This window comes from Garra rufa, chromosome 15 (genome assembly GCF_049309525.1).
Source record: "Garra rufa chromosome 15, GarRuf1.0, whole genome shotgun sequence".
Taxonomy (NCBI): Eukaryota; Metazoa; Chordata; class Actinopteri; order Cypriniformes; family Cyprinidae; genus Garra; species Garra rufa.
The window spans coordinates 8096171-8110503 of NC_133375.1; the positions used below are offsets into that span (position 1 = coordinate 8096171).

The window sequence follows — 14333 nt, forward strand, 5'->3', positions numbered from 1 at the left end:
AATTGTTTATATTTTCTTTATTGTTGTCAATCTTTGATTTTATTCCAAATTGACTGAATTTGAAATACTTTTACTTTTCCTGTGAAGAAACTAAAGAAAAGAAAGAAGTCATTTAATCTGTCTCTTGAGTTTAATGTTTTTCATCAAGATATTTCTAGTTAGTTAAACTAAAACTGTGTTTACTAAGTTGAGTCTCTTACACTAAGGAGTGGGGGCGTCTCATCTATCTTGTTAGATTTGGAGAAGGTGGGTTTTGCAATAGAAAGCTAGTATCTTTAAAGTTATCTGCACACACACACTCCAGTTGGCACCGTGTATAAAGTAAATCCTGGAGCCCACTTCACCTCATCTATAGCTCCACATAGCAACACGATAGACACCAACATATAACCACCTGTTATACTGAGACCTAAAGCATTGGGTGGGGGGACTAAGATCCTGTTGCTCACTCAGTCTTCCTTAGGTGTAAGTGTTTAATATTTCCCCCACAAGGCGGTGGCATATTCCCCTCCGCCACATATTGGCGTCACGAACAGGATCAACTCCTGATTACTGATTAAGTGCAAGTTTCTGGTCATTGAGCCGACACTATGGCAGAACTTGAAGAATTAAAGAAACAGTTTGAAGAGATGCAAAGGCGGTTCGGTGAGCAGACAGGAATGTTAGAGCAAGCCAGATCTGAACAGAGAGAGGCACTTTCACTTGCTAAAACTGTTATTGAACAGCAAGCTGCTGCTCAAAGAGCACCATCTACCGTGTACATCCCAAGAGATCGTAAACTTCCTGAGTTCAGCGGATGTCGTTCCAAGCCTGGTGAGTTGAGTATAGAAGATTGGATAGGTTCAATGAAGTCCGCCTTCAAGGTGATGAAAATTCCTGAAGAAGACAGAATTGAGTTTGTTAAGCAATATTTAAAAGATGAAGCAAAAATGACAGTCAAGTTTATGCTTAATGGAAAGGAGAAGTCAGTGAATGAGATTTTCGATGCTTTGGACCAGACGTATGGGGACAAACTTCCCATTGGCAGCAGACTGAAAGAGTTTTATGACCGCAAACAAATGCTTGGAGAAACCATCCGTTCTTATGCTTATGATTTGCAGGAGAAGCTGAGTATTATCCAGAGCCGGGAGCCGTCCAGAGTTCCTGATGCTGATGGCGTATTGAAGGAACAGCTTGTGTTAGGCCTCAAAGATGATTCGCTACGGCGTGAAATGAAAAGGAGAGTTAAAGCTGAGAAGGATCTGACATTCATCCAGCTTATGCAGGAAGCTATTACTTGGTCAGAAGAAGAGGAGGTACAGGTTCCAAGCAATCTAAGAACCAGTAGTCGTTCACGCGGTGTTGTTCATGCTACCACTGTAGCAGAGAGTCCTTCAGTCCCTCTAACCCTGGAGTCGCTTCATGAAGCTATTCAACAGATAGCTGCCAGACAAGAAGAACTGTTTCAAATGGTAAACAGCAAAGAAAAAGTGAAACCTCTTGCGAAGGAAAGCAAGGTAAAAAGTGCACCTTTAAAAGATAGTGAAGGAAGATACATCTGCTATACATGTGGTAAGCCAGGGCACACAAGTCGACGTTGTCTTCAAAGCAGAGAAAATTCAAGTAGAGTGCAACCTCACATGGCAGAGATGGAAAAGACAGCTGACCGAGACACGTCAGTGCTAGAGAATGCCGGTCCATCTGTTATTAGAAGTCATACTGCAGACTATGATACAGAGAATGTTCCCAAAACCTTTTGTGAAAATGCTTTTGGAGATTGCCTGACCGTAGAACTGAAGATTGCTGGTATCAGAACTATCTGTCTCTTGGACACAGGTTCGGAGGTGACTACCATCACTGAGTCACATTTTAAGAATCACTTTGGAGAAGTTGTGCTGTCATCCGCCAACTGGGTCCGACTCACAGCAGCAAATGGCCTAGACATTCCAATCATTGGTTGTCTAGAAGCAGACATAGAGTGTATGGGGAAGACATTACATGGAAAATGCGTGTTTGTGATCAAAGAGAGTGATTCCAATGGAACAGAGTTGAAAGGATTGCCTGGCATTGTTGGAATGAATGTGTTGAGCGATCTCAAAGATCTATTCATGGCCACTGAAGGTGTAAGGAAGATGGACAGGTATAGCCATGGTTTCAAGGAAGCAAAGGTCCAGCGTGTGTTGGCTAACATTAAGATGCAAACTGAGGCACTGAGCTGTGGTGACAAGATTGGCTTTGTCAAGGTAGCTGGGAAGCAAGCAATCACTATTCCTCCATTCAGTGAACGTGTTTTGGAAGGCCGTTGCAGAGTACCACCAAAAGTGAGCTGTCAAGTGTTGGTGGAGGCCTCGTCAAATGTAAGCCTGCCTAAAAGTGTTCTGATTGCTAATGTGCTCGCCAAGACAGCTGATGGTATAGTCCCTGTTAGAGTCTTGAATTCTAGTGAAAAGCCGGTAAAGCTCCCACCACGATGTAGGATTGCTGCGCTGTCCAAGCCACAGGAAGTTGTGTCAAAAGAGCTTGTCGAGTTTGAGGAGAAAGAGGGTGCTTTGCATGTTAAGGCTGTGCAGCAACGTCAAGTGAAAGAAGAGGTAAGCAGCATGGATCAATTGCCAGTTCCAGTGAAAATAAATTTAGAGAACCTCACAGAAACTCAACGTCGCAAACTTCAGGACCTACTGGTTAAGCACAGTGATGTGTTTTCAAAGAACGATTGTGATTTTGGTTATACGACAGCCGTCACCCACAGTGTTCCAACAGGAGACGCTCCTCCTATTAAGCAAAGACATCGCAGAATTCCACCTCAGGTGTTTCAAGAAGTGAAAAAACATGTTCAAGATTTAGTGTCTCAAGGAATTCTCAGAGAAAGTTGTAGTCCATGGGCATCTCCAGCTGTAATCGTTATTAAGAAGGATGGCAGCGTACGCTTTTGCTGTGACTACAGAAAGTTGAATAAAGTGACCTGTAAAGATGCTTATCCCCTCCCCCGTGTGGAGGAATCACTGGACGCATTGGGAAATGCGCAGCTTTTCTCTACCCTTGATCTTACTTCTGGCTATTTCCAAGTAGCAATGAGTGAAGAGGACAGAGCGAAGACAGCTGTCACCACTCCCTTTGGACTATTTGAATGGACCAGGATGCCATTCGGACTTTGCAATGCTCCTGCGACATTTCAACGTCTGATGGGGGTGGTGCTGGGTGATCTGACGTTTGATATACTGCTCATCTACCTTGATGATATCATTGTCTTTTCGAGAGACTTCGATAACCATTGTCAAAGGCTAGAAATCGTGTTCAACCGGTTGAGACAGCATGGTTTGAAACTAAAACCCAGTAAATGCTTTCTTTTGAAACCCGAAGTGAAATTCTTGGGTCACCTAATTTCTTCACAGGGAATAAAGGTGGATGGAGAGAAAACCCAAGCATTGGAAACATGGCCTGCACCCAAGAGTGTCAAGGAGTTGAGGCAAGTACTCGGATTCATGAGTTACTACAGGAGATTTGTTCCTAGTTTTGCTCAGTTGGCCCGACCTCTTCATGCCCTTGTTGGTAAAGGAGGGAAAGGAAAAACGGTTGAACCACTTGACTGGACAACTGAATGTCAAACTGCATTTGATAAACTCAAGCAGTGCTTAATGTCACCACCAATCCTCGCATACCCGGATTTCAGTCAGTCATTCGTACTCACGACTGATGGGAGCCTGCATGGTCTTGGGGCCGTGTTAAGTCAACGACAAGGGGGAGCTGAGCGTGTGATCGCGTATGCAAGTCGTGGCCTTCGTGGTTCAGAAAAGAACGACAGAAATTACAGTGCTTTCAAGCTAGAGTTGCTTGCCTTAAAATGGGCTGTAACCGAAAAGTTCAAAGAATACTTGATCTACTCCAAGTTCTCTGTGATTACAGATCACAATCCTTTGCGTTACTTGGAGACAGCAAACTTAGGAGCTGTAGAACAACGGTGGATAGCTCAATTGGCAGAGTTTGAGTTTGAGGTTTATTATAAGCCAGGACGACAGAACACCAATGCGGATGTGTTATCAAGAATTCCATCTGGTCAGGAGCCAGAGCAAGAGGACTCCTCTAAAGACTTTATCAAGATGAACTCGGATGAAGTGCGTGTATGCTTGTGGCCAGGCGCCAATAATCAGCAGAAAGTACAAGCATCGGTCAATGTGTCGGTGACCAGGAAAGTCCCTGGATATAGCTGGAGTGACATAGAAGAGCAACAAAAGATTGACCCTCATATAGCTCCTGTCTACCGTGCTGTACTAACTAACAAGAATCTCAATCCAGTTGAACAGCGCAACATGGATGTAGAATTAAAGAAGCTTGCTAGACAATTCATACGACTCAAACTTAAAAAAGGAGTGTTGTTCCGTACTATCTTTGACCCCCGAGACGGAGAAGAAATTTGTCAATTAGTGGTTCCAGAACCTTTGCGTCACAAAGTCTACGAGAGTCAACATGATCATTGTGGCCATTTTGGAGAGAGAAGCACGCTGGAGCGCATGAGACGAAGCTATTACTGGCCAACAATGACTAAGGATGTTAAAAGTTGGATCCAAGAATGTAAGCGATGTGCCCTTGCGAAGGATGTTTTCCCTAAGATTAGGGCCCCAATGACGTGCACTAATGTGTCTGCACCGCTGGAAGTCCTCGCTATGGATTATACTGTCTTGGAGGAATCTGTAGGAGGATATGAAAATGTTCTCGTCTTAACAGACATGTTCACTCGTTTCATGGTGGCAGTGCCAACCAGGAATCAGACTGCCAACACTACGGCAAAAGCCCTGGTTCAGCATTGGTTTGTCCATTATGGCTGTCCGGCGCGATTACATTCCGACCAAGGTCGATGTTTCGAAGCCAACGTCATCAAAGAACTGTGTAAAGTCTATGGAATAGGAAAGAGTCGCACAACTCCTTACCACCCGCAGGGTAACTCTCAGTGCGAAAGATTTAACAGAACCATGCACGACATGCTAAGGACGTTACCCCCGGAAAAGAAAAGGAACTGGAAGGAGTATCTACCCGAGTTAGTTATGGCGTACAATAGCCGAACCCACACTTCAACCGGCTACTCGCCATTCTATTTGATGTTCGGTAGGGATGCACGAATGCCGATGGATATCCTCAACGGGAGAGACTTTGAGAATAGTGGAGTTGACAATCTTGATGATTGGGTGAAAAGCCATCATAACAGATTGAAGACCGCTGTTGAAGTAGCTAACCTAGCAGCCCAGGAAGCTGCAAGACAAAGAAAAAGAGCCTATGATCGCAGATCATATGGAGCACTTATGAGACCTGGAGACCGTGTTCTGTTACGAAACCATTCACATAGAGGAAGGAAAAAGATACAAGATCACTGGGAACCCTTGCCTTATATTGTGGTGAAACAGAATCACGCAGACACCCCGGTTTACACAATTCGTCCAGAGAAAGGAGGCCCTTGTAAAGTTGTACATAGGGATCAACTCAGACATTGCACTTTTCAGTCATCACAACCACTTCGCACATCTAGACATGAATCTAGAGCAAACACAGGTCAGGCACACACTGATTCAGAAGATCCCGACCTTTTTGCAGTCCCTGTTGTTACACTTGCACCTGCTACACTCACAGACATGGGAGGTAGAAGGGAAGTTGAGGGTGAACTAGAGACAGGCATTAGGGACCATGATGATGTAATGTCAGCTGATGATTCAGTAGATCAGTCTGTACGTGAGTCAGTAAATTCAGGTGGTTCTGAAGCTGAAAGTGAAAATGAAAGTATTCCTGAACCTAGACGTTCCCTGCGTCGGAACAGAGGTACCATTCCTGTCAGGTATAGGACTGACTATGTCTTGAAATAATCTTATGCAAACCTAAGGTTTTGTAAGTTTCTTTTAATGTGAATGTTTCTCAATCTTACTAATTGAAAGTTTTCATTGTTGTACTGATGTTCACATTGAAAAAAATGTTCAACTGCTATTCTCTGTTCATATTTTGTTGTAGGGACGGAGTCGCTGAAAGGAGGTCCGATGGTGTGGCAGGGTTTAGCAGGGGGGAATGTAGGGGATCTACAAGTTCTATTTCGTAAGAGCTTTTATTTTGAAATTCGCCGCGGGCGCCGCCATTACTATTTTCTTGCGTGAGTGTCGGACGCACTGAGAGAGAGCGAGAGAGAAGAGAAGCAGCGGTGAGCTGATGAAGAATGCGTTGTTTTTGAGAACTTTTATCGAGTTAAAAGTTAAGTTTAGATCAGTGACATGCATTAGAACTGCATGTTGATGCTTTTAAGTCTTCGTTTGTCTTAACGAGCCGAGTTATTTATAGTAACAAGTTTACATAGTGCTTGTGCGTGAAGCTGCAAACAGACTGTTGAGTTTTTGGAAAGTCATTCAGCGTTGGGGTTGAATATTGCCGTGTTTTTCGTGCGTTTACATCCAGTTTTGTAAGTTCATACGAACTCAAAACGTAGTGAATGCTGTTGCTCATTTTTTGTGAGGAGAGTCAGCTGAATCGTTAGATTGGATCGTATATTGTTCGTGCTCTTGGACTGATCTTCGTCGGACTGGATTGCGGCCTCGTCGGATCAAGCTGTTGTCTTTAGGATCACGGGGACAATCGTTGAAGATCATAGAGTTAAAGGAACAGTACCCTGCCTATCTGGACACCTTTCAGCGCTCCATCCATTTCCCAAGACTGGTGATGTGCTTTATTTTCTTAATTTTCCACTGAATGCTGGTAAGCAAGAAATCTTTTCTTTACAAAGTGTAAAAGTACTGAACTGTGCTTTAAGAGAAAACTCTCATACACGGAACTGTAACGTGAATTTACCTGCAAAGTGATTCACATCCTTTATGCAAGTCTATGAACATTCTGACTACTGAATGGACTGAGTATAATTTTTCCTGGATTTTGAAGTGAACTTTTCAAAGTTTGAGTTGAACTGATTGAATCACACTGACTGTGAATGCCTTTCAGTGCGTTAAAAGAAGAACACTGATTGTTGTTTAAGTTTCAACAGAAACTGTTACAAATTGTTTATATTTTCTTTATTGTTGTCAATCTTTGATTTTATTCCAAATTGACTGAATTTGAAATACTTTTACTTTTCCTGTGAAGAAACTAAAGAAAAGAAAGAAGTCATTTAATCTGTCTCTTGAGTTTAATGTTTTTCATCAAGATATTTCTAGTTAGTTAAACTAAAACTGTGTTTACTAAGTTGAGTCTCTTACACTAAGGAGTGGGGGCGTCTCATCTATCTTGTTAGATTTGGAGAAGGTGGGTTTTGCAATAGAAAGCTAGTATCTTTAAAGTTATCTGCACACACACACTCCAGTTGGCACCGTGTATAAAGTAAATCCTGGAGCCCACTTCACCTCATCTATAGCTCCACATAGCAACACGATAGACACCAACATATAACCACCTGTTATACTGAGACCTAAAGCATTGGGTGGGGGGACTAAGATCCTGTTGCTCACTCAGTCTTCCTTAGGTGTAAGTGTTTAATATTTCCCCCACAAGGCGGTGGCATATTCCCCTCCGCCACATCTTGCTTTCGCTAATGAGAGAGTGGTGTTCCAGCGGATGAGAATATACTAGTCTCAAGAGAACCAAGTTTTGTTTACAGGAAAGGAAAACCAATTTCCTCCAGATTATATCGATATCCTCCAACATTTTTCTTTACAAAATTTTGTACTTGTGCTTTGATGCTGGTCTTTTGTTTTGCTCTTTCCTCTGGGCTTCAGCATTTGCCTACGTTCTACGTCTAGGGCTGTTCGATTCTGACTCCTGGTTCTGATATAGATTTCTCCCTATTGTTTCAGTTCTTGTTTTTTAAGTTGGAGGAACCTAGTTTGACCATGACTGCAGGATGTACAGTACAGACCATGAAGGTGTGTCCAAACTTTTGGTCTGTACTGTAGATATAAATTCAACTGAAAAAAACTTGTGAAAAAATATCTTTCAGGTGGTCAAATAGCAAATAGTGGAGCTCTGCAGCCACCTACTGGTAAAAGTTTTTTTTTTTTTTTACTTTTAAAACTGGATTTTCCAAAAGATGGGCAAAAATCTTACCCTAAACCATGTGAAATTATCAATGTTATCCCCATGAATTAAAGTTAGAAATGTGGGTCTTTTATAAAGTGAATTTTACATAAAAAAGCAGTTTTTGTATAAAAATATTTATTTATTAATTTATATATATTTAAAAAATATCACTAACCCACTGAAAACTGCACAAATGTAGAGTAAAAACTTTAATAAACAGAAAAATATACAGTACAGACCAAAAGTTTGGACACACCTTCTCATTCATTTGAATGAGAAGGTGTGTCCAAACTTTTGGTCTGTACTGTATGTCGTAGAAGGCTTCTAATAATATTAAGCTTCATTTGTACAAATTACAATACATTTCTGTAGCTCTAGTAAAATCCAATAGTTTACCTTACTTATATATATTTAGTTATCTTTATTTACTTGCTATACATACTAGGTTTTATTAAGTTACAGCTACTTACAAGGCAAATAAAACAATTTATTCACAGCTTTGAGTGACACTTACTTAAAATATTCAAGCAGCCATAAAGGAACCAACAACATTGATAAACCAGTGAGAGGCAGCTGTGCATTGTGTTGCTAATGTTCAACATAACAACGGAAGAAGAATAAAAGAAAAAGACTTTTTGAGGTGGGGCAATTCTTAATAGACTTTTTACTCATGCCCTGCATGTCTGCAGTTATCTTTCTTTCACTAGTTGCATTCACTCGTTTCTCAAAGTCATCTTGAATTTTGGATACAACTTAAATATTTGAGAGAATATCACATAAGCTGACTTCATAAATTGATGTTGATTTTCCTAAAATGTTTGTTTGTTTTTTTGTTGTACTCCCCATTACAGTGATTAGTATTCCATTTGGTTGGTCACTTAGAACTTCGTTTGCGTTACAGTTTTCTTCACATTAATGCAAATCAGAGTTATTCAATTCCAAGAGAAGAATAGTAAATAGGTTGCTTTAAAAAAAGGTGATCTATTCTCTAATCACATCTTTAGCTGGTGCACTTTTTTACTTTCAAACACACTGAGAAGTCTTTAATTGGGTTAATATAATATTTGGGGCAATCTGACCACACAGAATTCAACGTTCAGCATGTGAATCACAACAATGGTAACAACTCAATTTTATTTATTTTTAATAACTGTAACAATAATCAGTTCATTTTCTTTTCTGTTATTGATGTGCTACTACTGACACGATACAGCAAATAAAAACAACAACAGTAAAACCAAGCAACTGCATACTTTATTCATGCCGCAGTGCACTCTTGGAGTCAGTGAGTAGCAGTACTAAGTCAAGACTAAAACTAAAGTGAAGGATCAAATCCCACCTACAGTTCTTTTTTAGTTACTAGAGCTCATGTGTAAGTAAACTATACTAAATAAACATTTGTTTGTACAACACACTATTTCTATTTCACTTGACTTAGTTTTTAAGGCAATTGGTTACCCATGAAATTAAACATAGCCTACAGCTCAGCAGTGGACATGTATTTATTGCATGAATGGAACAAGACATGAAGTGTCTAAAATACATGTGACAGTTCAGCCGAGTTAACTGTATGCTTTTAAAAAAATAACATCCACTGATTTGTGCTCTTGGCGTTTTCTTTCAGAATTATCATCTGACTTCTAATCACTATTAGTGAGCAAGAGATAAATTGATGGGTGCCTCTCAAATGGAAGGCTGCATCATCAAACAATTGCTGAATGTTGATTCATGAAAATAAACTGACTGAAAACTAGTCAGTACAGAGCTTGTCTGAGTTTGAAGAGGCACCATAGGTAAGCTTTGCTGAACTGAAAACCCTAAATGATTCCCACGCCTTGGAATCAAGGAATTGATTATTTTTGGAATTTATTCCCAGCACTACATCATCTGCTGCAACACTAGCGAAAGCTAGAGATTACAAATATGGATATTTTTCTTACACAAATGCATTGGTTCATTTCAGAAGGCCTTTATTATAAAACCTGTTTACTGCCATTATAAAGCTTGGAAAATATTGGATATTTTTTTAATATAACTCTGATTATGTTTGTCTAAAAAAAAAGGCAAAAAAAATTGAATTTAATGTAAAAAAAAACTGTTAAATGGTTAACGGTAAAGTCCCCTACTAAATATGGTGATTACCGTAGTATACCATTTTAAAAATTACAGTGGATAACCGTAAATTGACATTCCCAGAATTTCCTGTTACATTTTTAAAACTTGATGGGCTTTTTGTTCAAATAACTGTTTTATCTTAGTTTTTTTTTTTTTTTTTCTTAACAGCTTTGTACATAAGGGTTGTAATGTTACATCTAATGTTATTAAATTAATGTTTTTTGCATTGTTTCATGTGTGATACCATGATGGTGTTTGGTGTTTGTTTGAATGACACTGTGCACCTTCTGTATATGTTAGTATTTGAAGCTACTTTTGGTAGGCTTTGGTTTATCATGTGACTTTCTCATCACCATCTGCTATTGGTTGGTTATCAGTGTATTACAAAGGTGCAACCAAATTTAGTATGCTGATTAACATTTTATCAATTAATGGAATTAAAGTACTTAAATGTACATTCAAGTTAAAAATCTAAAACGCTGTTACCATATTTTCATGGTAAAGTTCAGACAACCACAGCTGCAGATTTTTTTACAGTGTAGGATGGCTTGAGGTGAGGAAACCAAGTTGTAATTTTCATTTTTTAGGTGAAATATCCCTTTAAAACTCAGATTCTGGTTCTTTCTATTATTTAAAGCTTTCTGAAAAGACACTCCTTTTATTCAGTCAACTTAGTGTGTAAAGAAACTGTTGCATCACTACATAAAAATCCCACTGCTGTTCATTCACATTGCCTTGAGAACTAGCGAGGGACTGCTTTTGAGAAGACTTTCTCAAACTGAGAGTTAACCACACACTGCCTGCATGAAATCTAGCAAACTGAACTGACAGACAATGGCTGTCCAAAACCGAGGGCAGCGTTTGTTTACCTCCTAAGGAAACTCAGGCAGGCTTCCAAGGCGTCATGATGTCACCTCTAATGATCTAACGAATTCAACCACAGTGATTATTTATCGGCAGAAATGAAGTTTTCCAATTTTTTTGAAGCTGCTCCAGATGCCATTTTTATTCTTTCCAGCACCGCCGAACGACACAGGACTGTGGGATATCATATGCAAATGAAGGATACATCTACGCTGCCTCAAAACCTTCACATTGTGTCTGAAGGGAATGTTTTTCAGCCTTTTGTCTTATCTTTTTACATTATGCTATGGTCCAAAATTCAAGGTTCAAAGTTGTATCAGGATTCTTAATTTAAGAAAGTCAATATTGCAAATGAAATATCAAAGAGCACACTTGTCAGTTTCTGTCCAGGTAAAATATTATGTCTTACATTGTGTAAGCTTAAATGCACAAAGTACTGGATATGAAAAGATTTTTTTTTTTTAGATTTGTTAGAGCAAATACTGGGATGAGACGAGTGTAAGTGCAAAAATGAGGTTATTGACTGTACCTCCAGGACAAGACACGAAATGATGTTCTGCACTTGACATCTAATGCTTTGACAATTGGAAGGAGCCTCCTGCACATCAGCATTGTAATGTTCAGTCAACGAGGTGGGATCCTGATTAAAAAAAAGAGCCCTCCCCGTAGGGTTTGCTGGATTTTCCTGGGTGACCGTGACGAAATCAGCGGAATAAAAGCGCGCACCTGGACACGGAGCGAAAAGTCAACGGAGCCGCGCACAACCACCGCTGAAGAGTGCTGACCTCCAGAATACTTCATCAACAATGATTGCCAACATCTCTATGTTCTGCGTATCTTCACTTCTACTTTTAAACTTGGTCGGAGCCAAACCAGTTACCAGTTTACAGGTGAGTTTTTCAGTCTTAGCTCACTCTTAAACATTCATTAGACTCTGGTTATAATCATATACTTTTTTTTATAGCAGAGTCTCAAGCAGTTTTTAGATGAAGAAGTGAACACGCCGTTTGTGGAGTCGGAGGAGTCGGTGATGGAGCAGAAAGATGCAAGAGCGGAGAAGAGCGCACTGGACGAGCACGCGGAACAACTGTGGGAATCGGACGCGCGCAACTCAGCGCTGGCAGGAAAAGATAGCGCGTTCGAGCGTCTCCTAGGCGACTTGCTGTCGACATCCAAGCGCTCCTGGAGTCGGTTCAAGAAAGGCGGGCTGAGGAGCTGCTTTGGGGTCAGACTCGAAAGAATCGGGTCTTTTAGCGGACTCGGGTGTTAAGCAGAGGTATGTCAGATGTCAACTGATCCTGACCAGATATAAACATGGAAAATTGTTCAAACGCGCATTAGAAATAAACTAAGTCATGTCTTATTACTTCATGTCATGTACTTCTTGCAGGTTGGGACTTTGAAATACTTGACAGACTTGGGCAGGCACATCTTTGATAAACAAAAAATAATAATAATAAAAAGAAGAAGAAGTGTTGACTGAAAGTTTACCGTAGATTTGTGTTCAGGTGATGCTGTATGTGTTGGTCATTATTTGTTTAAGATTTAGACATGTAAATAGTTTGTATTTGAAGATTCCATGACTGCTGCTTTGTACTGTTGCATCTATTTATTTATTTATTAATGTATTTATTTATGTCCTCTCTCAATCCAATCGTGTTATAGATAATGTATATTGCTGCAAAATAAATATTTTGCGTAACGTGTGTGTCAGTGTGGTCTAAAACTAAAGAGGGTACATTTGACGACTTGAATGGACTTAAATTAATGCATATGTTAATATAATGCATTAACTTTAACATGATAATGTCTTAGTTGATTGGTTAAAAATAGACGAAATAGGCAAAAATCAAAAACTAAAATTAAATGCTACTTTTGCTTCTTGCAGATGGAGTTACATAATATTTTTTTAGCATGAATCAGTGATTCAAAAGTGTCAAAATGGCCATAAGCGTTAGTTTCTACCTGAGCAAACATAATGCAAGTAGTCAATTTTTGACAAATAAATATATTATTTAGATGTTTTTATTTAGATGTCTCCATGACTAAAAATCCCTTTAATGATAAGTGTTTTACAGTGTATGCTGGAACTATAGTCCAATTTATTGTGATCACATGGATCAATTATTAATCAATTAAATAAATATCTGTTGATGAGATCTATTGAATTTAAGCATGACCCAAATACACAAATAAAATACTATACGGATAGTTTGTTTGTATATATAAGCCCTGATAACACTTGGGTAGGACCCCTTGGCATCACTTTTGCACCATTGGTGTCATTTATTTTTCAGTGTATAGGGAACCCCATTGCTTTCAGTTTCTTATGTGTCAGATCCAGATGCATTTAATTATTTAAATGGGTTTGTAAAAGTAGAAATGATTGAAAATCATGAGGACGTGTTGGATTCTGAGACTGAACAGGCTGAAAACTGGAAACAGATCATGAAGAGACTACACTCTTAAAAATAAAGGTGCTTTTTCACAGCGATGCCATAGAAGAACCATTTTTGGTTCCACAAGAAACCATTCAGTCAAAATTCTTTCTTACCTTTTTATAATCTGAAGAACCTTCTTTCGCCACAAAGAACCTTTTGTGAAACAGAAAGGTTCTACAGAAGGTTCTTTATGGAACCATTTAGACAAAAAAGGTTCTTCTATGGCTTCGTAAAGCACCTTTAATTTTAAGAGTGTATGAAGAGAATGATCATAAACTAGTTGAAGCAATGAGTTCTTAAGAGGTTTGATTTATATTGAAACACTCATCAAATAAACTGTAACTGGAAGATTTAAACTAGGATTGGTAAAGATAAACAGATAAACAATGCAAGCCTTATCTACAGTATTTATGCATATATTTCTCAATAAGTAATCAACCTAACTCTGTTGATCTGTTTTCACATATTTATTATGAAGTGATACATATGCAATGTTATATCCATACATCCACTCTTAAAAAAGCACAAAAGGACTATTTTAGATTTCTCAAATAACCTTTCAGTGCAGTTCTTAAAACAACCATTTTTATCTTAGAGTAAAAACATTTGAATCATCTTAAGAACTTTTTTTTTCCTCTTTAATGGATTCAGTAATATTTTATAAAAAAAAAATTGTTATCATAAACATGTTATCAGGGACATATGAGCAGTAGGTTAATGGTATGTAAAATCCTTTTTAAGCCAATCTTATATTGTCCTTTACGGGGTTGAGAAAAGGTTAAAGGTGTCTTTAAAGTTGTCGCAATCTGACAAAACGGAAAATAGCAAAAGGTAATGCCTGAGGTGAGAAAATATGATTTTTTTATATATTTTTATTTTTATTTTTTGAGGATTGACACG

At 39.0% G+C, this 14333-nt stretch overlaps 1 protein-coding gene across 2 annotated transcripts; it reads left to right on the forward strand.

Moving 5' to 3' along the window:
• Positions 1-11751: 11751 nt before the first annotated feature.
• nppal (natriuretic peptide A-like) lies at positions 11752-12694 on the forward strand. 2 transcript variants are annotated; one of them, XM_073819924.1, is made up of 2 exons: positions 11752-11882; positions 11957-12694. In XM_073819924.1, the coding sequence occupies exons 1-2, from the start codon at positions 11799-11801 to the stop codon at positions 12260-12262; spliced, it is 390 nt and encodes a 129-aa protein (XP_073676025.1). In that variant the 5' UTR covers positions 11752-11798; the 3' UTR covers positions 12263-12694. The 2 variants fall into 2 exon arrangements, with proteins under 2 accessions (XP_073676025.1, XP_073676026.1); XM_073819925.1 differs by having other exon boundaries at positions 11756-11882; positions 11960-12694.
• Positions 12695-14333: the final 1639 nt, after the last annotated feature.